Here is a 27,492-nt window from a genome sequence, read left to right as displayed (position 1 = left end):
AATCAATTATTTATTTACTTCTTTACTTTTTTGTTATTAATTTTTTAAACGGAATAATACACTGTTATATCTTTGAATAATCAAATTGCTAAATACATGTTAATATAGAAAAAGTAACTCAGAGAAAGCCTAATTGAATCAATTATTTATTTACTTCTTTACTTTTTGTTATTAATTTCTTAAACGGAATAATACACTGTTATATCTTTGAATAATCAAATCGCTAAATATATGTTAATATAAAAAAAGTAACTCAGAGAAAGTCTAATTGAATCAATTATTTATTTACTTCTTTACTTTTTTGTTATTAATTTCTTAAACGGAATAATACACTGTTATATCTTTGAATAATCAAATCGCTAAATATATGTTAATATAAAAAAAGTAACACAGAGAAAGTCTAATTGAATCAATTATTTATTTACTTCTTTTCTGTGAAGTCATAAGCGTTCAAACATTCATGGAGGATAGCGTACGTGCGAATTCTACTTAATAGAAGCACATCGCAAGCATTATTCCTGATATATTCATAAATATACCTTTGATGACATACACATAGAATGTAGAACATAAATGCAATTTCTTGGGACTGTTTATTAAAAAGAATTTACGAGTCGGGTGGCTTTCGCGAAGCTGGATCTCCAGACTTAACGTCATTATATTTTTTTTTATGGGGTCACATAAAACAGGAAGTAATGGCTGCCGTATCTTCCACGAAAGAAAACATAAACATAAGAATTCGTGATGTCTTCACTGCTCTGTATTTCACTGATCCATTTTCGTCGGAAATTCATGAGATCCGAACTCTAGTTATGACTAATCTACGGCCCGTTAAACATTTCTAAGATTTCGGAATTTCTAAAATACAAGTAAACTTTTACTTTATTAAAAATCAACGCTATGTTGCTTCTATTCCTTCTATTTAATTACTTTAGCAAACACAAAATTTCATGAAAAAATTTGAAGATATGAATTTGAACATTAAAATGTAGGGATCACAAGTGATTTTAATGTTTTTTTATTTCGTGGATCAGATCGATGTTTTCGACGGATAAAAATAAAATTGATTAAATTCAAAGATATAATTTCTTACATTTTCGAACTACTTTCTAACAAATGAGCAGCACTTATTTGAAAAAGTTGTTTATACTTCACATTTTAATTATTACAATGTGGCAGAATGATTTTATTTGAAGAACGGTGAAAACCACAAAAAATTATATACATATTTTTTTTTGATCCACAATAAGTAGCTAATTAACTAAAGACTTCAATTCCAGTTGGAACAGCAATAATTATGGTTGCTAAATGTAACTAAATTAGTGTTACAGTTAATAGCTTTTCCAACATTAGAAATATTAGGTGTACTAAAAGCGACAAATATGATCTTCTAAAAATAATAAGACCGCATTTATTCACACTTCATAAGATTTCAATTATAAGTGCAATATATCAAGCAAAGGATCAATTTATTTGATAATTATTTAATAATAAAACAACATAGCGAACCATTCAATAAAAGGGAAACGTCGGACAATTTTCAAGGAGTTCATTTATGTTGTCCAGCTTGTAGATGTTAAGGTCCGAATATTTCAATTATAACGAAGCTTAGTCGAGAATCCAAGCAACAGCCATCAATTTACCTTCCACGAGCGTTGCGGCTTTGACAAATGGAAAAATCCGAAAAGTAGTTCCACGGCTCGGCTTGGCGCGCGGCGCTTCGAGTTCGTGACGAATTACGACCTAATACGTGGCCGCACACGTACTCGGAATCGTGGGAAGGTTCCGCATGGCGGATCACGCGAAAATAATTTACTATGCGAGCGTAACCGTAATGCCCGCGGGTGGGGGGTGGGTGGGGGGGACATACTTCGTGGCGATTATTTGCTCGTTGTGTTTCATGGGCATGTAGCAAAATGCCGCGCGATATCATTGACCGAAAATCGGCACGATGTTTGGATCAATCGGCCGCCATTTAATTGTCGCCGCCACTTCGATCGGATTGCGAAACGACTGCATTCGAATGGAGCGCCGGAAAGTGGAAAAATAGGTTCAAGGCAAGCAGTTTCGTTTGGAAATTGCTGAAAAACTATATTGCCAATGTACTACAGTTAGTCATAAATGTCATAAATGGTCGCTTCGGGCATTAAATGAATTTCATATGAAATGTTAAATACGCAAATAAAAAGATCAGAATTTGTTTTTGATGAACGATTATTCATTTTGGAGCTGCGTATTTTATACGTATAATTTAATAATAATAAATAATATTAAACTTGAATAATTTTTTTCCGAATTGAGTCAAATAGCTTGAATTTTTTTAAACATTGGCGGGTCTAATTTTTGATCTATTGGTTTACTATTCAAATTTCGTTGTGTTATTTGTTGACACTGAGTCAAGCTACAGACACTGAAAAGTCTTCAGATTTGTTAATTAGCAGCAACTACGTTACTAATAGCAACGTTAATCGATTTCGATGAAATTGTCAGCATGTATGTAAATGACCGAAACCTACAAAACGCAATTAATTGCAATTTTTGAGAAAAACAGCGGATTTTTGTGTAAAATAAACATTTTCTGCATTAATTGCAATACGCAGGAGCTACAGAAATATTGAATTTCTTTCTTAATAGTTTTAGTGAGTTGTAAATGTATTGCAAGTGTTTATTGATCTATTCATTTTTGTCATAAATGCATAAAATCCACAGTCTATTAATATACTTCTCTGAATTTAAAAACCACTCCGTGTACGAAACAAATTGATTTAATTGAATTGGATACACATTTGGATTCACTTTTTAATTTACTGTTTAATTAAATTACGATTTGTACGACTTATCAGAATCAATTATAATGTACGAAATTTCGTCTGTTATACATGTGATTTCTCGAGACTAAAATTGTCACTACTGTGGCGAAAAAATTGTTGAACGAATTACAAAGGAAATAAAAAATTATTCAAAGCCGACAGCTAACACAAATAACAAACTAACTTGTCCCTCTAGAAATCTTTTATGGAACTTAATAGTACGCGATGTCTAACAACATGAGCCTCAACCAACTGTACAGCTTGCAATGCTCAGGATAAACGATAATATTCATCTCCGTTTTTTTTTGTATTTAGGGCATTTACGAGACTGTTTCAGAGCTGACCTTTTGAGAAACTCCGCCGACAAAACGTCATACCCTGTAAAAGAACCAAAATCGCGTTTTCGTCGACAATCCGACGAGCAATTACAATATCGACTAATAATCGCGGCAGATCCGATATACAGGGTGCTTGATTTTAATTCGTAAATGCGAATTATTGGTGAACTATACTTCGTGTAAAAAAGGTGATTCACAAAGGAAGTGAACAGTTTCAAACACATCGTAATCTAACATATAACGCAGTTAATTTTTCCGTAGATGGACGGGCGAAAGCCGGACATTATAAAATAACATACACATTTATGACTTCGTCAAACTGTTCCGTAAAGTCATTCGATTCGAAAACAATTCGATTAGATTACTGCAAAGTGCATCTAGGTGAAAATATCTCGTGAATTCATTTTGTGACGTAAATGTGTAAAGACATATAATATTCGTTCATCCTTCAAAAGAGAATAATTTTCTGAAAATTTGTTACAAATAACTTTAACTTCTTTTTACATGTTAAAGGAACTACTCCACTAGGCAGTGTCTAAACAAATTTTCACGAAAATTGCGGTTGCTTGGAATGATTGAAAAATAATTTTTAAATCGTGTTTTTTTAACTATTAGACAGCCAACTAAAAGCATCACAATGTATATAAAACACATTGTTCAAATTTTCGTTCCAGGCTCTAACAAAAAAATTAAAAACCATCGTTTTCCTTGTCATTCCAACTAATTGTAATTATTGTAAAAATTTATTTAGACACTGTTCTCATTAGACTGGTGTCCCTCTAACATCTAAAAATATTCAGGTCACTTGGTACAATTTTGAAAACTTTCCCTTTTAAAAAATGCACAAATACTTCAAGTGAGTGTCGATGGCTTAACAGAATGTTTCAACGAGCAAACATGTGCAGAAATTCGATTACACCAGACTATGATCCGTTCGAAATCAAAGCACTGTTTCTACAACGGGGACAGTTGCATCGTTAATTCGCGTTTACAGATTAAAAACGGACACTACTGAAGAATTGTAACCGGGGGAGCGCGCGCGTTTTTGTCGGTAAGATCGCACAGTCTGGCGTACGATCTTCTAACGCGAACGTTTCGACTGTGGGATGTTCTCTAACCTGCTGAAGATGTCCTTGAGTTCGTGCTCAGAAACGAACTGGCCGAGGTTCGCCACAAAGAGGGTAGAACACGGTGCATTGCTGACGGCTATGTTCGGCTGTGACGAGGGCGAACCCACCGGCGATGCCAGTGCCGGCGAGGGTAAGAAATGGGGCAGCGACGCGTGTATCGACGTCAGCGTCGTAGGATGCGGCAAAGACATAGGCGCCTGAAATAAAAAGGAAAACAATTTTTTTTTATCCTCAACAGACACCGAGAGCGAGACATTATTAACACTATTTATGCTCAGCGAGACATATTAATACTAGAGATACCCATTTCACGCGTACTTAACACTTAAATAACTATTATCGTTGGACGTACGACCCGTTCGACAATATTTATTCAACAATTACTGAAGTTATAAAGACACTTCCACCGGGAGTCGTCAATCAAATTTATTCATCTGAACACATATTAACCCTTTGCACTCGAGTGGCGGATTCTAAGCCGGCGCTAAAACTTGCTACGCTATTTTTCAAAATAATTGTAAGAAATGTAACAATTGTAACAATTGTAGATGCCAATAGGCTCAATTTTATATGCGTAAATTGCAATAAATCATCGCAGATCAGAAAATATATTTTGGATTTCGAATTGAAATAGCTTCGACTGCAAAGGATTGCAACTGCAAAGGATACGAATTGAAAAATATCTAAATAAATTCAATCTCGTAATTTTTTTTATAAGACAACGCAAACGAGTCACGTTTAACGTCTGGTACGGTTAGTGTTGAAGTACGCGTGCACACGTGTAGTTGACACTAGGTTTACGATTATTGGTATTTTAAAGGTGCATTTGCAAGGAATTCATTCACTAAATTTATGTCCTATATTTAATATATTATAATATAAATACATATATTATAATAAATATTAGCACTCTGTAAACCTAGTGTTAATATATCTATGTTTCAATCTGTGTACTTCTTTGTACACGAACACACAAATACATGTGGGTTGTACATTGAAATATACAGTAATTAACATATTAGAACTACCAAAATCTTTCTTATACGATTATGATTATATTATTAACAAAATACCCGGATACTAGATTTTTACGCAACATTTTTGTCATCGGTAGTTAAGTACCTAAGTAAATGCATGCAACGAATGTATGTATAGATTTCCTTTTTCTTCTATGAAATTATTGCAGTCGAAAAACTTCTGACTAGTGTAAGTATGGAAATAATGCTACGACAAGAGGTTAAAATTGTTGTGTCTTTAGAGACGTCTAAACTGTCGATCTGTATGCAAAATACAAGTTTTCTTCTCGAATTGTAAGAATGTATTTCTTCTTTTAACCAGTTGTTGCAGTCTCTTTGATAAATGCACGAGTTAGTGCAATTATACAGTATATATGTTTGATTTTTTCTTCGTATTTTGTTTAACACGTTCCATGCCGAGCTTTTTTTACTCGAATCTTCACACTTTGATATTTTACTAAAACTTGATGTATTACGTGCAATTATTAATTCTCGTACACATAACAACGTAACAAAAACTTATCAACGCCCATTCTTGCGGTGGAAATTGATTCTTCGGTTCTAAATTTCTTGTAAACAATTTGTTCAGTTCACTAAGTAAACATGCAAGCGTGTACCATCGATGGTATACGTGGCACGGAACATGTTAAACACAACACTTCTATAAAATGGGCCGGAAGGTGGGCCGGAATTCGTAGTGTAATCGAGAAGGAAGTGATTCTACGTGAAAATATAAGAAACAAATTTGGTATAACATTTTTTCATCCGGGGCTCCGTTTTCGAGAAAATCGACTTTAAAGTTCGTTCATCTTTGTAAAGGATTTGGTTGCCGACTGTATTCTTCTACCGCAGTTGCCTCTCCGTCCGAGATAGTGTTTACAAACATTGACCGTTGCTCAGAACAAATCCGTAGTTTGGTCAGAGAGGCAAGGGGGGTATTCCGCTCGCTCCGTCTGACCTGCACGCCCGTAGTCCCCACTTTTCTATGACCTCCCGAAACCCACTTGTATCGGTAAACGAGAAGACCCACAAGCTAATCGACTCGAGGAGCAAAGGGAATCGTTCGCCCCGTTCACCCGATCGCCGCGCTTCTTGTTCAGCGTGTAACTTAGCCAATAATAAACAAAAGTTTGGAATACAAAAACATTGTAAGAGGTTAAGTGGAGCGGGCGACCGATTTCCCTTATGCTTTGCGTAGGTTTTTTTTTAGTTTAGTCGTTTTTGTTTCATTTTCTCGTTTCCCGATAGTACTCTCAGGGTTAACGTAGGCGTAAGATATCCGTAAAATTCCTATACTCGAACAATACATTGCAAGCCTACGAACACGAGAGTAATACTGCACGAGCAAAATATGATTATTTTCGCTTATACTTCATAAATATTGAACACATATTTAAGACGTGTATGATAACCGTTTAAAAATCATATGACACAATATGAATATAAAAAATATGTGTACAGCACGTTTGCTGTACACATACGCAATGAAAAGTTAACCCTTTGCAGACGAGTGGCGACTCTAAGGCGCCACTAAAAATTGTTATGTCTCTTGTTCAGAGTACGTAACTTAGCCAATAATAAAGAAAAGTCCGGAATCAAAAAAGAAAAAGATTGGAAGAGACTAAGTGGATCATGCGATCGATTTCCCTTGCCCCATGCCCCTTGCATCATTTAGTTTATGCATACATTTTCTCGTTTTCGTTGTTAACGTTGTTCATTAACGTAGGTGTAAGATATCTGTAAAAAATTTCTATACTCGAATAATACATTGCAAGCCTGCGAACATGAGAGTAATACTGCACGAGCAAAATATGATTATTTTCACTTATACTTCATAAATATTGAACATATATTTAAGACGTGTATGATAACCGTCCAAAAAATCATATGATACAATATATTGTAAATATAAAAAATATGTGTACAGCACGTTTGCTGCACAATGCAATAACAAGTTAATCAAGATGCTAATTAGTAATTGGTAATTAGAAATAATCATGTGCTTATCAGAAGAATCTGAAGATAATGCTTTAGGGATATGTCAACGCGCTTGCATCTTGTAATTGTTGCGTCTGTTTCACTTTGCCTCGACTGTTCTATGGCTCCTAACTCCCGTCGCGCGTCTCGCTTGCCCGTAGTCGCGTAAATAATGTACACACCCACACTCGCGTAAAGTACAGGCCGTGCGTCTGATGAAAATGAACAAACTTTAAAGTCGTTCTCCTCGAAAACTGAGCCTCGGATAAAAAAATGTTATACCAAATTTGTTTCTTATTTTTTCATGTAGAATCGCTCTCTGCTCGATTCTACGAATTCTGGCCCACTCTGTATATAACCTAAGAAAGAATATCAAAGTTTCTACATATTCTTCTTGAGATCAGTTAGCTGTTTTTATCGAGTATACTCGTCATGAAGAAATAGCAATATTTTGTGTTAGGGAGAGTAGACTCGTCAAAAACAGCTAAGTGGTTAATAATCTTAATAAAGTAAGGAGAACATAGCAATATGTTCTGAAACTTTTCTAATATGTCTACACTTTGGTCTTTGACCTATTAATGTTTATTATAAATGTATAAAATTCGGTCTAGATATGGCACTAGGTGCAAATATTGATTGCTTAGGTTCCTTATAATATGTATATCCGTTTTTATAACACCATTGAATATACACTCGCTACACCGTTTTTTAATTGTAACTAGACTGCGAATTTTATGCATTTTATGCAGAAGTTAGTAGCTGCAATTTGAAATAGTTAATAATTAACCGCCTCCCTAAAATAATTATGTTATTAAATTTATTTACATTTAAAAAATTGTTGTACGAGTTACAACATTCAATTTTATATGCATAAAATACAGTAATAATAAGTTATTATTATTATTTTAATCAAAATAATATACATCAGAAAAACTATTTTGAATTTAAAGTTAAAATAACTTCGGAGAGTGCAAACAGTTAAAAGAAGTGGAGAGTACTGAAGTATTATCTTCAATCTAATGACATTACTAGTTGAAAAAGGCTCCCTTATTCGTGCAACAAATGCGATCAATTTTTATTTTGCATAAAGATCTAATTATGGCTGTATACTGCTCTAAAATTTTAATTCATACAATTGTCAATTATCAATACAAACAATTATCAATACTTTAGCTATTAGAAACCAATGTAATTGCCTTAAAAAGTATTGTGTTACATTAATAAAGAGCTTTGAAATTTTCTATAAAATAAGAATTTTAAAGAAACTATTGGATTCCATTACTTGGCGTGATATGTTGGTTCGCAATTGAAATTGATATTTGCAAAATTGATTAAAATCGCTAATGGATAATGCGTTAAAATTATACGATAATTTTCCTATCACATTTCTCGATGGAAACTTTGAATAACGAAGACACGGCAAAGTCTTTCAGGCGTTATGCGCAAGAATTAGAAAACAATAATGGGCTGGAAATAATTCAGTGGTTTGCAGTTTCCTAATCTTATTATATCCGGGAAGTGGTGGCCTTAAGCTGGATTCTCGCTATTCTTTAATGCAGTAGGATGTTGCTCTCTGTTGAAATATCTTCAATGGAGCCGCTAGTGCACCGACATTGTGAATGTTACTGTGCAAAACCCATTAAGGAATATTTTCACAGTCGGTAGCATCCGACTATTTTAATTGTTAAATCAGAGTTCACATTTAAAAAAGCAACGAACTATGAAGATACTGAGAAATCTTTCACAGTATCGTATTTATCATATCATATTTCAAAGTATTGCTAATATTTATGTATATATATATTCGCTTCATGCTATTTTAAAAAGAAAGTTGCGTAATTCGATTTATATACTTAAATGCATTTGTCTATATGTATTTATATGTATTAAATTTTTTTCATTACAAAATTATCTCGAAAATTTGGAAATATTAACATATTTAGATAAGAAACCATTGGTTTAGGAAATATAGGCCTTAATTTCAATTATTCAAGACGATTTATCTCGAATCTCTAAGAATCAGATTATTTATATATTAGAACTCTAGTCTCCGACAATTAATTAAGATTTTCACATGTTCATTAAGGTCTATAGAGCAATAAGCTATAATCATTTGGTTTGATCTGGAAACAGTTATTCCGTCTTAAAAGGTATTCATATACTTTCGTGAATCACTGTATACAGGGTGGCCCCAAATTATTGTACAAGAGAGAATGGAGGGGTCTCTGAGGTCATTTGAAGTAACTTTTTCCTTAGCGAAAATGGAATCCGCTGCTTTATTTATAAGTTATTAACGAAAAACAGTGACCAATGAGAGACGAGCTCGGCTGGCGCTAGGCGGCTCAGCGTAGCCAATCAGCGAAACTGGGCTTCGACCTCTTGTTGGCTCGACCGTCTCCCGCCAGCCAAGCTGGCCTCTAATTGGTCACTGTTTTTCGTTAATAACTTGTTAACGATGCGTCGAAGAAAATTTTTGTAAAGGAAAAAATTGCTTCGAATGACATGAGGAATTCCTCATTTCCCGAAAGTACCATAATTTTGCGACACCCTGCATATTCTGTTAATAGTTACTTCTTAGTCTATTGATTGATATCGTGATTTCATGGGTCTGTATTAGTATCGAAATTCACTTTTGACCCGTTAGGTTGCTGAAATGTGTCTCTACAAGGTAATTATGATTCTTGATCGTGTATCTGATAATATTTTATCGTTGCCGCATTTCGTTCGTAATAGTACCGCAAACGGAGGAGTCGATGATGCAACAATCGCGAAACGAAGACGCAACGGAGAACAGCAACACAGGATTTCCGAGGCCAATGGTGCAACACGCAATTACAGGCGACATGTTGATAATGTGAAATTACGAATTGATTGCGCGTCACGGTATCCAGTGTTGCGAGTAATCCGGAACGTAGTGCATTATTAAAACGGGTCGAATCCTGTTGCATATTTAATAAATCGAAATGCAAATTAATTAATTTCAAATATTAACTCGTGCGCGCATTCACGGTTGCTAGTGTAAAGAAAGAATAATATAATTCGTGTCGATGTGCTCCGGACTGGAATTTCGCATATTATATTATTATTGAATTACTGATTGTAACGCCGTGACTATAACACTGCTGCCAATTATGCCGCAATCCTATCTGACAGAATCCTTGCGTTAATTAATACAGTCACCATAATTCGATCATGGACACCGGTTTTAATCGCGCGTATTCAGATTACTGAATAATTTCATACATCAGACTTTTAGCGGGCGTTATTCGATGATATTAATATTATTACTGCGGCGCGATGTGCATATAGAGGATAATTATAGAGATTCACAGTTCTTTGAGCGATTTCAGGTGAAAGTACTGGAGTTACGTATTATTGGTGTGTTTATACGCTATTGTCAGTGTATAATAAACGCGTGAACAATGGTAATTTCGTTTAGTAGCACTGAACATTTCCTTTTGTTGCATATTTTTCTTATACTGTATGTAAGATCGAAATAATTTTAGCGATAATAGAATATGGATCTATATACGAATTAAATCATTTTTGAAGCAACTGTGTGTGCATGACACAAGTAGTTAACAAAAAATTCTTTAACTCGTTCGAAGGTTTTACTATCCGATGAAATCTTTAGCGTGTAAACATGACTCTGACAAAAATCTATGAAACGTAATCTTCAAATATTCAACAGAGGTTTTGAAAAAAAAGATGTAAATTTCGACCTTTACCATTTCCTTCACAATAAAAATTAATTACAAGCTTCCGTCGCTTATTTATACATAATTCGGTAAACTAATTCCTTTTAGATCTGAAACATATTCAAGTTGTTCGATTCCGATTCAAAGAGCTAATCGAGAGTCTTGAATTGATCCGATTTAAGATGCTAAATATTCATCTTTTAGGGGAGACAAGTCTGATTCTGATGGTTTCTTAAATAGGTTGTCAAACACAATTTTCAACAAACTTTCTCCTATATATATTGTCGTCGTTCGGCTTCAGTTTCCGAGATATTCGCGAAAAGGCCATCGTTGCTGTATTAACTAAGAGCTAAGCCAAACTTAACCCATACTTATAAATTAGACTGTGGATCATTATGCAAAATAAAAATTTTCTGCGTCGATTGCAAGACACCGTTATTCTTAATTCCGTTTAATCTGTTCTCAGTTTCGCTCACTCGTTTTGTCATAAATGCATAAAATCTGCATTCTATTTATAACTAAACTATGAATTTTTCTGCAAAATAAAAATAGTTTGCACTAATCACAAGAGACAGAAAAAAGGTTCCTTTCTTTCCTTAATTATTTTGTTAAATAGAAGGTATACAGGTATTTAAATGTTTCTTTCTTTTCTGAATGATTTTGTTAAATAGAAAATAATGTAACAGTATTCATCAGATCTGCCCATTTTTGTCATATAAATGCAATAAAGTTCATAGTCTACATATAATGTTCGTAAATTTCTAATTATCGAGAACGAAGTTTTTATTTGAAATATATTCTCATTTCTTAGAACAGCAGGAAATTTTATAAATACAGAAATAATCTATTAATAAAACAATGCCCTTGACAATATACATCAAGAGTTGATCAAAATCGGAGAAATCGTCAAAATTCTCCCTGAAGTGAACATTTACCAAAATGATTTCGCGTTAACGAAATGATGATACACGAAAACTTCAGGTATTAGCACTGTACTCAATTGTTTGAAGCAAATTGAAACAATTGTCTAAGAGTGGGAAGCAGGAAGATCGTTTTCGTCAGGAAGAAATCTATCCGAAACGTTTTAGGAATTTGTGGCCCGTGTCCTTCGATCACGTACAAGGACACCGACTTCGAAGATCACGAAAGTTCCGCAAACTCGAAGCGGTTAATTACAGCGACTGGTTATTTATCGCGGTTGTTAACGGTAAATAAGGGTTAATCACCGGGTTTCCCAAGGTTCCGCAGAATTTTCGGCCGTGTTGGCGCCGTCCGCGCCGTTCGACGTAGCCTGCGATCGGAATGGTGTGGTACAGCCGGGTACGGATTCACCAAACAGGAGATATTGATTTTTAATATCGTCTAGTCCTGTGCCAGGTTCACGCGGGTACCTATCACGCACTATCGCGAACGATATCGCCCGATGCCGGATTCTCGTTCCGTGTGCACGATCGAGTGCAATAATGTTTTCCAGGTCAGAATCCGAAATTGACCACTATCACCGCTGACAGAATGCGTTCAATCGACATCGCGAACGTGATCGCTTGAAGAATTACATATTGGATTCCCGCGAAGATGCTTGCAGGTTTAATTCCCTTCGATCCTTCGACGCGCCAGGAATACATATTTTCATTTAGGACAGTACTAATAAAAACAGAATACAGTGGAGTTTCGATTATCCAAACTGGTCAGGGAGATACGAATGCTCGAATAATGAAGAAAATAATGACAGTAAGTTCTTCCTAATTAACGCTGAGATTGTGCACAAATATCGACAATTTGAGAAGAGGGGAGCCTTGTTATCTTGGTTTTATAGTTGTTGACAATTGGTAACTATAAAAATGAGCCGCGAGGCTCGAATAATCGTATCTCCTCTTCCCAAATTGTCCATTTTCGTGCACAATCTGAGCGTCAATTAGGGAGAATTTACTGTACTTAGTTACAATAAAACTAAAATATTTGTAATGCTTTGATTTCAATTAAGAACGATGTCGATCCATTTGAAAAAGTAACAGTTTTGAATAATGAATTATTTAGACCAGTTTATTTTCCGTAATCTTTACAGCAATTTGTTCGGAGCTAAACTCTTTTTTCGAAAAAATTCATTTTTTAGAGACTTTTGTCCGGGTCCATCTGTTATTGTCACGAGAGAAAATAATCGTTTCGCTTGTGTGAAAAATGAACTATCGGATAATCATTTAATACAGTCAAATCGGCCCTTTAATCTTGCAGAAATATAACAACATAGTGTCGGCATAAACCTAACTCAGAACTGATAATTAGATCACCGTACAATTTCCAAGAAGAATATCACAATTATCTCAAATAATTATGAAACAATATAACATATGTTATTTGTAATAATATAATAAATAATATTTCAAATAATGACATTTCAAAAATGTGCCCACATTTAGTTACAGTGTTATCCTAAATTTTTATTGATTCTCACAATAAATTTTATTGCAATGGCTCAACATAGATTAAACTGTTTCAATGTAGAACATGCTTGGATAATAAATATGTAAGTCAGATATTGAAAGTTTGGATAATCGAGGTACTCCTGTACAGAAACATTAGGCAGCTCGTTCTTCTTTCATCTGTGTGACTAATACACTTGAATCTGTCAGCTGTCGATTTATAGTAAATTCTCCTCAATTATCCGATAGCTTGTAAACAGAGATCGATAACTTGGGAAGAGGGGATTCGATTATTCGAGGCTCGCCACTCGTGTTTACAGTTGCTGATTGTCAACAATTATAAACACGAGGTGCAAGGCTCGAATATCCGAATCCGCTCCTCCCAAGTTGTCGATCTTTGTTTACAAGCTGTCAGATAATTAAGGAGAATTTACTATAAATCGACAGCTGACAGGTTGACGCATAAAAATGAACAATTTATTTATCAACCGATTGTCGACAACTATAAAAACGAGATGCAAGGCACGAATAATCATATCTCCTCTTCCCAAATTGTCTGAGTCCATCTGAGCGCGAATTAGGGAGAAATTACTGTAGTTATAGTATTAAATAGATTATGTCACGGTATCGATAAGAAGATATCGGTAAAAGATGGTATTTGTCAAATGTTTAATATTAGATCGTTCGAAAAGTTCGTTTCACATATTGTCCATTTTTGTGTGCAATCTGTGCGCGAATTAGGCAGAAATCGCTGTAATTGGGATGAATTTACTGTATTTTATAAGCTGCATGATTTGCTTAAAATGGATTTAATAATGATTAGACTGCAGATTTTATGTATCTACAATAAAAATAAGTAGGCGAAGCACAAAACTGGCAGACGTTGAAACATTAAAAAAGCTTGGAAAGATTGTTGCAATATTTCCAGCACGTTGAAACAATTAAGAGAAAAAATTAGTTTCCATCCAACCCTTGTCGGTCGCACTTGATGTAAAATATTTTTATTTTGCATGAGGATCCGCAGTCTAGAAACGATCAATGTTGATTCCACTTTCGATCAGAATTTTCGTTATACTCGCATTAAATCTAGTTTTCGGTTTTAAACTTTGGACGAATGTAAGATACGTGAGACTCGGTTAATTGCGGTGTTCTTTGTACAGGCATTTTAGTCGCTCCACATAGTTCGTGCCGTATTTATGGAACATGACGCGTTGTAACTAATAACCAATAAAAAGCGTGCCCATTTGTTTCGGTAGTAACGACTCCTGAACTTTTAAAGTGAATGAAACCTCTGAAAGAGATGTTAACTCGATTATTGGATATTTTCTTTCGCTGAAGTTGGTTAAAGGGAGGCTTCAGAAGTAAGCTAAGCGAAGTAAAGCTTCATTCAGATCGCTCGATTTTTGCAGAATAATTTAAAAAGTCCGAGCACTGCCGTCGTCGCAACAGCGCACTATTCGGAACAGTTATCATTGTCGCATGTTTCATTCCACGCATTCATCGCGATCGCCTCACTTGCTTCTTCCATTTTTATTTTTGAATACGCATCATTGTATTCTATGCTGATAACTATTTCGATTGTGAACCGTTTCGTATAGAACATCCGATGGAAGCAGTTAATGCATTTTAATAAATGTATTGAATTTCTGGACGAGGGCCCTTAATGTAAACGTATAAGAAATTTATAGGAAGTTAGGAAATTTTCGTCTTTGTAGGTTCGACAAAGAGGAGCTTTATGAAAGCGGTCTGCGAATTTCGCGAATGAAATGCTCTATTTAGCCGAGTTGCTGCCTCATTATCTCTCATTAAGTGGCTTCTCCGGAATATTTTTATCCTGCCTAAGAAAATTCGAAACCCTTTGAAATGGAAATGAATCGCATTTTTTCACATTAAAATTAAACGAATGTTTGCCTTACTTTCCCCCGCGAAAGTAGAAATAAATATTAAGTGTTAAACGCAGTTTAACACGAGTATTTTTTCTTTCACCTTTCGAGATTCAGATAATCGCTCTACAAAATATCAAGTAATTCCAAGAAATCTACTTTTGTCCCCACTGATCGATAAAAAACAATCGCACTGCATTACAAAATAATTATTGATCGAGTGGACAGCTTCGCACAGCTTTTGCTACGAATGCAACATCACGTAATTTTCTGTTTTTAGTCAACTTTTGGCTAGATTAGTTTTGTAACTTCTCGGATATTTTTATTGTCAAGTCACTGTAATTTGTAATTTAATACATAATATAAGAGTTCTCAATGATGACTATGATTTCCCAGACTATAAATTTTGTGAAAACTATATATTAGCTCTTATCTAAATTGTAGTTTTAATGGCGAAATTTTTAGCATAATTAGGCGAAGTTCACCGACATCGTGACATTAATAGGAAGTAATTTGTAATAATTGTGGTATTAAGCTTGTTGCGCGAAATTACAGGGTTATAAAAATGATTGCGAAGATAGGCCACCAATATTGTGAACCGTAATCCTAAATAAGTACGGATATTAGTACTTTATCGTTCGGGTGTGTCGAAATGTAATACGATTTTAATATTTGCAATTAAGTTGCCCGACTTACGAATAATATTACTTTAAAAACGTAACAGTGTCTGTATTACCATATTAGGATATATCAAGATTAGCGTGTTATTTTTATTAGTTTAATGTTAATACTATAATGTTTATAAAGAAACTTCAAATTGCAACTATTTCACAGAGTTCGTTTCATCGAAATCATATAAAAGATGTGAAACAAATTTTGCTAACAACCTAATACAATAAAAGTACCTTGTCAGTGTCATTGAAACTGAAGATATAATGACAAGAAAATTTTTTTAAACGGTTTAAATATTCTAAACGAGAGAAATAATATACTTCTAACTTTTTGTAATTAGTTCAACAAGTCTTATGTCCTGTCTTTTTAAAGTTGAAGATAGTTTTTTATAAAAATAGAAAACAGTTAAAATATCCTATGTAGTAATCTCACTTAAGATGAGTTTTTTCTCCAAAATAGTAATTTCCCATAATAAGCTGGCGTGATTAATGTATGTTATTTCACTTGCGTAGTTTTAATACGTAAATCACTCTGGTGTAAAAGAATTATTTATATACTATAGTCTTTATTGTTGATAGACTGATCGTGATTTCAAGTCTAAGCATAAATAAATATGTCTTATCTGTTTTATCAGAAATTTTGCAACATCGCATATCCAAATATGCTTTTATTTACACTATATACATTTAATATGTATCTTAGTTATTGATATTCGTAAGTATATTACAATAAACGTAATACTTCTGTATTTATATAAAGATATGTAATATATAATATTTTATATAAATATAAAGCAAAAATATTTTGCATGTCAGATATATTTATTTATGTCTTCGTTTAATATCATAATCAGCTTATGTAAAACGCGTGTCAGAGAGAATTAGTGTGTTTTACGGTTGAGAATATAAATATTCTTCAACCGTGTTCAGTGTTTCTAGGATCAACCCTTCTATTGTGTTCGCATAATCGTCACATTTCGCTTCTACAAAACTGTTTGGAGAACAATAGTAATTAGAAAAGTCAATCTGTAATTATCAGACTGCGGATTTCATGCATTTATGCTAAAAAATGAATGTAGGTCAAACAGAAAACTGCAAAGGCATTGCAAGAATTTAAGGATATTGACGCATCATTTTCGACTTATTAGAAACATTAAAAGAGAAAAAAACATTTTCATTTAATTTGCGTTCTACCCACTTAACTTATACAATTTTTATTTTGCTTAAAAATCCTCGGTCTCGTTTTTATAGTTGTTGACAATCGGTGACTATAAAAACAAGCTGCAATCTCTTCCCAAATTTTCCATTTTTGTGAGTAATTTGAGCGCAAATTAGGGAGAAATTACTGCATAATGTCATCAATATGTGATCTTCGTAACAGTGATTTTGTATACTATATAATCTCGTGTCATACCAAGAAAGAAAATTTGAATATCCCTTGCAGGACGATATCGATCGAAGCACAGTAAAAGGGTTAATGGCATTCAAAATGGAAACGTATTAAAATGTCCTCTGAGAAGATTTTTCGTGTTTCCAGAAATAAACCACTTGCCGCAAAATACCGTGTCAGACACATGATACAAATTTTCAATGAAATCTACTAAACACGCGTGCAATTTGCTTCGTTCAAATCGAAATAAACTTCCGTAGATTCAATCAAAAAGTTCATTCCGAATTTGTATGGCATTCGTGAATGTGAATAACCACGATTGCGATCGCTTTAATCCAACTTCGATCAATGCAGCATAAAAAACACATGAACACCTTGCCGTACTTCTACGAGTCCGACTCGTGATGATTTCTATTAACTTCCTAAATTTCTAGTGACAACATATTGAGTATAGATGTTATTCTGTCCTTTAAAATTGGAATAAAATTCGAATCTCTTGTCATCAATATTTAAGCATTCAAGTCAATTTAGGCACGCAATAAGCATGAATTTTCTTTGCCGTCTAAGAAATTATTGCAGTCGAAAAGTTTTCAATCGCAGTAACTGCGAAGAAAATGGTTAATGACCTGTTAAGTATAAATGTTATTCAATATTCTTAAATAGGAATATATAAAATTCTGTTTCCTCATCATCAATACCACTCAGGTAAATATGTATAGACATAATAAATAATAAATGTTCTTTTTTCGTTTTAACACTTTGACTGCCGCAAAGCCTAAGAATATTGAACAAATCATTCATGTCGTACAACTTTACTTTTCCACTTTAATTTGACTAAATGAAAAGCTTTAGTTTTATGACTTAAATAAAATAAACTTTATTTTTCAAGTTGTGGCGTGGCGGTCAAAGCGTTAATAAACTATTACAATCTAGAAAATTCTAACCACTGTAACTGCGAAGATAATGGCACGGCAAGGAGTTAACTTAAAAAAAAATTATCTGTTTTTATAAGTTCATAGTTCCTCATTGTAATATTTACAGTACCCTTTGGATATTGTACTATTTAATTAATACTGAACATTTTCGCGTCTGTCGGTGAGCCTTTTACACATTGACAATTAAATGTTTTATCAACGACTTCCTGTAGACCTTGCGAACAACGTGGCAATTCGAAATAGGTATCTCTCGTGCAATTATTGAGATATTACATTGTTATTATCAAAGATCATAACTGTTACGATCGATATGACAAAAATTATTCGATCACCATTATTATTTTGATTGAAAAATATTTTTAGTTAGATCTAATACAGTAAATTCACCCTAATTGACCTACAGCTTGTATAAAAAAAATGGTCGATTTGGGAAGAAAAGATACGATTATTCGAGCCTTGCGGCTCGTTTTTACAGTTACCGATTGTCAACAAATATAAAAAGTTCGAACAATCGTACCGCCTCTTGCCAAATTATCCAATTTCTATTTTCAAGCTGAGAGTCAATTAGGGAGAATTTACTATAGCCTATTTATCTCTAGTTTTCCCCTAAGTAGAAAAACGACGATCTAAAAAGATCAACCGAGGACCATCCGCATAACTCTTTCACCGACAGCCGTGTGTTCAAAGTAAATATTTTCCAACTACAAGCAAGTTGCCTTTTTACATTTATGAGGGTACGTTATTAAAATGTGGACCCATAGAGAACGAGGCTCTAGTTTTCCCTTATGGAAAAGGAGGGCCCGAGGCAACGGTGGAGAAAACCGTACGGCAAGAGGTTAAACATTTCAGCGTAAATTGTAAAAACGCAATATTAGCCTTGAAAAAAAAGGAAACAAAAAATTTTAGTCTAGCTAGAAATAGATGGAACTCCTTTTTAAACTGAAAAGCGTCCTCCAGCAAGGTTCATTGCTCGACCGTTCGAACCCGCTGGTCAGATCGCAGATCTTTCTACGTGCGTGACTACCTGCTAGGTTGTATCGTATAGTAATCGAGTATAACGATCATGTATCACTAACGTGCATCGGGGCGCTCGTCGGCGGCTCCAGAGCTTTGTCTGCAGATAGTCAAAGATAGGAACGTACGGGGACCTGAGGATGTAACGCCGGATGGACCAGCGTCGCATGTTGCAGTGTGCCCGGTAATTCTCCAGCTGTTGAGTACGCCAGTGGATGGTGCCACAATTCAGGACCACCAGGGAAGAATGGGCTCCCTAGATCTGCAATAGAATACGTGGTTAGTCAGAAAGCTTTACTGATTGCGCTGGCGTATCCGATCACCGATCGGATCGTTCGCGTCGATTAACACTAGAACCACCACTTCGAAATCACCCACTTAGGATCTCACTCTATCATCCTCTATCTCGTCGGGATCGGAAATTTCGTCGCATTGTTTTCGATGATCGAATGATTACTAGACTACGGAGGCTCAGTACCGAGATGTTTTCAGCGTAAAACGGCGGAGTTTTAATAGAAGCGAATTTAATTATTCGGAGACGCGACGCGATCTTTTAAGTTTTCGAGGCTAGTTTCCTCGGAGGACTAGATTATGCACCGAGACTTACATAATGAAAAAAATTAACAGTTTATTCTGTTTCTTTGTCGTGTGTATGGGTCGTTCGAGAAGTTGATTCATTTTTTTTTAAATTTTGTTTTTTAAGGGTGCCAAAGAAAGAAACAGTTATAGAGAAACACTCTTGATTCAGTATTTCGCCAATAAAAAACAACTTCTACGAACATAAAATTTCAAAGACACCAGAAAAATGTCAGAGAGTTGATTTATACTTTAAACATTAAAAAATTGTCTCATGCTTTCTCGTGAAAGGGCGAAACAACTTTACGAATGATAATCAAATTACAGTAAATTCTTCCTAATTCGCGCTCAGAGTGCGCACAAAAATGGCCGATTCGAGATTATTCCAGCTTCGCGACACGTTTTTACACTTGTTAACAATCGGTAACCATAAAAAACGAGCCGCAAGGCTCGAATAATCGTATCTCCTCTTCCCAAATTGTCCATTTTTATGCGCAATCTAAACGCGAATTAGGGAGAAATTACTGTATTTTTCAAGTCACATACAATATTGTGGTATAGATACGAAAAACAGAAACTTCGACTTCAAAGTAATTTTATTTAATTATAGATGCTTTTTGATGTTGTCGCGTCTCGGACGTCATTTCTGATCGTCATCCCCTCCCCCTCCCCCGCTTGTCGAACAATCTCAAGCACTTAATGCATTTTATTATCAATTACCAAAATATATATATTCGAAAGTTCGTGTGTTTATCCTACTGGTGGTCGGTGGTAGGCGAACCAGGGTAAAATTGAAAATTTTTGAAGTAATGATAACTCGATAGACATACAACACTTATATGTATAAAAAGCGCGTCCCTTGTTGCGACAGAAATATTTTTTCTGGCAACACAGCATCTGGACATCGCGCCATATTCATCTCGAAACAATTTGGTCGTTAAGGCGTTGTCAAGTGGTCAAACAAATATTGTTTGTCATATATTTATTATCCGTCTTTATCGTATTTTTTGACACACGTATTCTTCCTTTATTTCAGTTGATTTAAGCAATTATTTAATTTAAAATGTGAAATTCTTTGATGAGTGCACTCAATTCCTTTTCGCGGATAACATAAATGTTGAGCTTTATTTACCAAATCATGTTTGAATTAATGCACTTCATGCATTTCTGTCAAAGTACGATTTTTATCCAATGCCAGGTGAACAATTGTGCTTCTAAATATAATTCCTCGGAGTTTACAAAATCGTCTCTTCGACTGCTCGATATTTTCAGCGTGCGCCAAGTAGTTTGATGTAATTATGTCATATTACGTAGTGATATCGTATCGGAATAACCAAAAATCAAATATAGCCTCGTGCAATAGGAAAATAACACGGAATTAAGAGATTCTCATAAAATAAATTCAAAAGCTCATGTTTAACACTTCAGCTATTTATTTGCGTTTAAGTTTTTATGAAAAATGATGTGTAAGAATTTAAGCATGTCTCCTTGTTACGTTAACTTTCCACCATACGTTGTGAAAGTGATCTAATTTATATATAATTGGCTCAAACATTATAAACTTGGCTAAAAGTTCTTAAAAGATCTGCCAACATTTGTGAACAGAAAACTGAATAGATAAAGTTAAATTAACTTTTACACACATACGTATGCAAATTAATGAATATATGTATATTCGAAAATTACGTAAACAATTCTCAGAAAGTATAACGCAATTTCTTCAGAAGTGATAGGCGAGACATTTTTGGGACACCCTGTATATTTATAAGAATTTCTAAATGCAGTATCGCTATTTCAGGGCGTATACAGTTTTAACAGAAAATAACAACAGCGACGCGCGAAAATTTCATGGAAAATTTCGAATTGACACGCTGTCAATCATCGAGCAACTACACACGGTGTCAACTGTACCATACGGCAACTTTTACCAACACGGATTGATATTTCCTGTTTCAATTAAACCACGGTTATATGCATTTCGTGAATAAATTACGAATGCCTGTGCACCGGTAAATAGTGAATTTTCTTCGTAAAGCATGTGACACGCGAACCGAGCAACTGTCACGAAATAATAACAGTCAGTCAAAGCATTTCAATCGATCTAACAACTCGTGGCTATAACACAACCTGATCGCGTTGAAAGAGACAGTCAATCGTCGCCCGTAACTGCTTTCCACTGAAAAATTATTCTAACCGCTGATATGCATCATCGATCAGCTCTCTCTTCCTCTGTGCCATTCATTTCTCGAACATAATTTGATGATTCTTGTTGAATGTTACCTCGATTGAACTTTAATGTAAATAAACTGTTGCAACAATTACGATGACCACCAAATACCATCATTTTAACCCGTTTGGTTGGTCACACCTGAGAAAATGTTGTTTTCTTAGTATTAATATTAATTTTAACATTAATAATCAATTATTAATATTAATAATAATATATATTTTTATACTATTATTATTATTATTAACATTAATATTAATTAATTACTCGTATCACACCTGAGAAAATGTTGTTTTCTTAATATTAATATTAATTTTAACATTAGTAATCAATTATTAATATTAATAATAATATATATTTTTATACTATTATTATTATTATTAACATTAATATTAATTAATTACTCGTATCACACCTGAGAAAATGTTGTTTTCTTAATATTAATATTAATTTTAACATTAATAATCAATTATTAATATTAATAATAATATATATTTTTATACTATTATTATTATTAACATTAATATTAATTAATTACTCGTATTAATAATTAATATTAATATTAATATTATTAATATTATAATATTGTTTCGTAATTTATGTTCATTTTCTGAATTTTCTAATTGCAGTAAACTCTCCCTAATTGATGCTCAGATTGTGCACAAAAATAGACGATTTGGGAAGAGGAGATGCGATTATTCGAATCTTGCGGTTCGTTTTTATAGTTACTGATTGACAACAATTATAAAAACGAGTCGCAAGGCTCTTCCAAAATTGTCCACTTTTTGTTCACAATCTGAACGACAATCAGGGAGAATTTACAGTATCAGGTGTTACAAAATTTTCATAACGGGTTTGATATTTCTTCGCTCGGGTACACACAACTCTTTTGGCCGGCACTAAAAGAGTTAAGTATACATAAAGAACAGTAAGTGAAAGCACCTGAAAGCAAAGTTCAGAATCGATACTACTGGATACACGATGATTAAACTGCGGATTTTCTGTATTTATAACGATAATAAGGAGATGGAACTCGAAACATCGCAGAATAATTGAGAAGTTTTAAGAATATTCCTACGCTATTTTCAGTTTAATGAAAATGTAATCAAATTTGTGTTTTTCGTAACGATTCGCAGTTCAGTTGCATAATATAGACTGCAAATTTTATTCCCGATATATGGAATTTACTGAAATACGATAAAATTGTTCTTGAAAAATTTCACTTGAAGAATTTTAGCAGATGCTACCTGTCGGTCTAATTGCTGAACAGTTAACTGTTAAAATGTCTTTAAAATAATTGTCATCATCTACATATTATGCCTTCAACCCTTAGAGGACGGATTTTGAGGAGGCCGAAGCTGGGTCATTTTGTGACCCGTGGCAAAATCAAGCATAAACAGATTTCAATGTGTAAACAATAAAAATCTATATACAGGGTGTCTCACCTAAAATTGTTATCTTCTATTATCATCTAATGTGTAATTGTATGTCTCTACCAAGAACTGCAAATAAGAAGGACAGAAACATGAATGTTCGTTTATATTTTTTCAGAAATTAAAGTCTTAAGCAACCCTCTTGTGCCTCGAATCCTATTCGTAGCAACAGCCTTCGTCAAACAAAAAACCTGGCTAGGTTCGATGTTAACACTAGATTTAGGGATCACCAAAAACAGCTGTTTTACATTAGTTTGTAAAAGTAACGATAAGAAACATTTATTCTGATTTTGAACAGCCGTAACATTTGCCGTAAATAACATATAAATTGGATAAATAACTCGTAAATGTATCTTTACGACATGAATAATCGTAAATTAAAAAATTAGAGACCCGTCATCCTGACGGATTCCGTATATCTAGTGTTAACTAGAAAATGGAACGAACGTCACGCTGGACTGAATAAGTTGCAAAATTGCTAAACTTTCACGACGAAGAAACGAGTATATTTCTGTCGTAAGGTCTGCTCGATGAAACAATTTCTGTTCTTTGATTACTAGGGTGAGTTGATCGTACGTCATGTAATCACTCGGCCCCTTTGACACTCTCTTCGTTCCCACCTTCGTACAGGCAGACCGGCAGTGCTAGCACGTATTATATTCGCGACTCGGTGACGAGGGGTGTCTGGCGTACCAGCAAAATCAATGCAAATCGGTGCAAAGCGGCTTCCACGAAACCGTTTGTTCCTTAGAGCCAGCGATACGTCACGAACGGGCAATTATACGGCAAAGATTGCCGAGGAGTGACCACGGTGCCCATCAAGACGCTTTGTTACAATGTTATAGCACGATTCGTTGCGGAGTGCTCCAATTCAATTTACGTCAAGGTGAGCCAATAAGCAGCGAGCAGGTCTCCCAATTTTTCATTTCAAATGCAAATAGTAAATAGAAAATCTGTATGCAGTTGAACCTTAGCTATCTGAATTATCGATATCCCAGTTCTTTATTGTCTAAATATATTGTATATGCAAATACGGCGGCTTTTATAAAACTGATCGCACGGCTTTTAAGACAGAATAACTTTTTTTATAATTCAAGCAAGCGATCTGAATTTTGTTGGGACATCAGAGGGATTAGTTTACTAGGCAATGGCTAGAAAGTTGTTTTCAAAAATTGCAATTGATTGGAACGATGAAAGGATTAAAAAATGATGTATTTTTAATTATGTAATTCTATTGAAATCAAATCAAAAGCTGGTAATTTTTGCATCTTTCTTGCATCAAATATTCGAACCTATTATACAGGGTGTCCCATAATTATGTTAACTCCTAGAAAGGGGTGATTCCTGAGATCATTTGAAGTAACTTTTTCCTTGGTGAAGTATGAGTTATTAACGAAAGACGCTGACCAATGAGAGGCGAGCTCGCCTAGCGCTAGGCGGCCGAGCCAATCGGTGGAACTGGACTTCGACCTCTTGTTGGTTAGGCGGCTTTGCGCCAGCTGACCTCGCCTCTCATTGGTCAGTGTTTTTCGTTAATAACTCGTAAACAAAGGCTCGTTGAACATTTTCGCCAAGGGAAAAGTTACTTCAAATGACCTCAGGAATCACCCCTTTCCGGGCATTTACATACTTATGGGATACCCTGCCTATACCAAAATGATATCACTTTTTTTTTTAAGTTAGCATCCAACGCTGTCTCAACAGCAGAGACCACTAACAACGATGTTCCATTTTCCGCATTATAGCATTTAAAACTTGTGAGAGATTTGAATTATTATAACAAAATAATGTTTGATCAAAATCGCTTATAAATATAATATAATTAATATTATATACTTATAATATAAATGAATAAGAATTAAGAATCTAGTTCAGATCATTTATTAAATATATGATAGATATATTTTATGTCAACTAATCGTATTCGATACAGGAAATAAATCCCCGCGTAATTAATATCGACGTGTTTCTTACGCTATATATATATCGCGTTTCTAAATCCGCACCCTTCTAAGTTCACCTAATTCCCGCGATCCTCCGTCCCCATTAACATTCATTAAATCGCGAGCTTGAACGCTCATGATTTCGATAATCTCCTAATTATGCATGTGCTGTTAGCATCTTGGGGCCAGCTAACGAGTTCCTTTTATGAATTGTTAATATCCCCCACGTCTTTGTTAATTCCATGAAAGGTAGCCTATCTAGAACGATCACGGTCGCGGAAAAACATGATCATTCGTATGCATATGTATATGTACACGGGGTGTTGCTGAAGAAGATGCTATCTTTATTACGGTTGCTTTTGAACAACTCTCGAAAAAAGATTGGGATCTTGTAACATTTCTCGAGGAGATCACAGTCTAATGGAAACTCGGGCAAAATTGCAATTTTCGTTGCGGACAAATGTTCCGTACATTTGTAGATTATAACTTAATTAGGCAACTACAATGTAACTTGCAAAGTACTTCTTAACCAAGGTAATTGTAAGTTTCGATTACAATTAGTAGACCACAATTTTATGCAAATTCGAATCTTCGCTGGCTATCGTTTGCAAAATTGAAATAACAAGAGCGTCGATTTTAATGAATGAAAGATCTCGCCTGGCAAAAAGCGAGATAACTGCATACAAATTTGCATTCTGGTGTAAGCTATTGATTTTATGCATTTGCTACGACGCGAATGCACCACTTTTAGAAATTTTGGGAGACTGAAAGCCACGCGTTATTTTTTCAGAATATTTTTTTTTATACTATTTAGAGTATTTTGAATAGCAATGAGACCTAATCTAGATCATTAGGGTTCTGGCTTTCAGTTGTATAACGACTGATGCGTGATAACTAGAGTGCGGATCTTTATGCGAAATAAAGATCTGTCTGCACTAATTGTACATTTGTAGATTATAACTTAATTAGGCAACCGCAGTGAAACTTGCAAAGTATTCCTTAACTAAGTAAATTGTAAGCTTCGATAACAATTAGTGGACCACAATTTTATGCAGATTCGAATCTTTTGCAAAATTGAAATAACGAGAGCGTCGAATTTAACCAATGGAAGATCTCGCCTGTCAGAAGTGGAACGAAAATATTAATCATTTTTACAAAAATATGCGTTTCGTAGTATTTTACAAAAAAAACATGTCATAACTACATACAAATCTGCATTCTGGTATAAGCTTTTGGTCTAAGCTTTATGCATTTGTTACGACGCGAATGCACCACTTTTAAACATTTTAGGAGACTGAAAGCCATGCGTTATTTTTTAGAATATTCTTTTATACTATTTCGTGTATTTTGAGTAGCATTGACCATTAGGATTCTGGCTTTTAGTTGTATAACGATTGATGCGTGATAACTAGACTGCGGATCTTTATGCAAAATAAAAAACTGTCTAAATTAATTGTAAGAAATAGAGGCGAAGTAAAAATGTACATTTTCTTTAATCAGTTCTAAGATATTGTAAATAACCTAACAATATTCTCAACTTCACCTGGTAGCTTCGCTGTTTTGTATTTCACTTGTTCAATTTCGCCATAAATCCATAAAATCCGCAGAGTCTAGCCATAACTTTCCCGAATTCAATATGCGTATCTAGACAATGCGAATGTTATTGTAATCAAAATATTCTCTCTGCTTATCCTGTACCATTTGTTATCGGACGCTTAACAACAATAATAAACGTAATGCAATAACAAACACTATGCGATTGTACAGACAAGATAAACAAAACCAACTTTCCGTTTGCAACGATGCAAAATCTGTTACAGTATGTTTCATAAATGCAACATTTTTTGTATTATAACTTCAACTGCACGATTTTATATAACTTTTTTTTCTTATCTTTATGTACAGAACAAGTTAAATCAATTGGTAATAATCTGTGTCACCCTATGTATGTATGTGCACATTTTAACATTTCAGTCGTTACAACTCATTACACTTATCATTACACTTGTTTTCAAATATAATTGCATCATT

The 27,492-nt window shown here is 34.3% G+C and overlaps 1 protein-coding gene across 4 annotated transcripts in view; it reads right to left on the bottom strand.

Annotated features, from left to right (window-relative positions):
• LOC117225690 (protein couch potato) overlaps nucleotides 1–27,492 on the bottom strand; it is a 319,388-nt gene that overhangs the window by 60,600 nt on the left and 231,296 nt on the right. For all 4 annotated transcript variants that reach the window (XR_013033975.1, XM_076524143.1, XM_076524145.1 and 1 more), the window contains exons 6-7: nucleotides 19,411–19,544; nucleotides 4,267–4,475 (exon numbers count right to left, since the gene is read on the bottom strand). Coding sequence is in view for 3 of the 4 variants with exons in the window: in XM_076524143.1 (XP_076380258.1) it covers nucleotides 4,267–4,475; nucleotides 19,411–19,544 (343 nt within the window). In the remaining variant the exon portion in view is untranslated. The remainder of the gene's footprint in view (nucleotides 1–4,266; nucleotides 4,476–19,410; nucleotides 19,545–27,492) is intronic.

The sequence above is a fragment of the Megalopta genalis genome, chromosome 8 (genome assembly GCF_051020955.1).
Source record: "Megalopta genalis isolate 19385.01 chromosome 8, iyMegGena1_principal, whole genome shotgun sequence".
NCBI lineage: Eukaryota > Metazoa > Arthropoda > Insecta > Hymenoptera > Halictidae > Megalopta > Megalopta genalis.
This window is presented reverse-complemented; position numbering and strand designations above follow the sequence as displayed.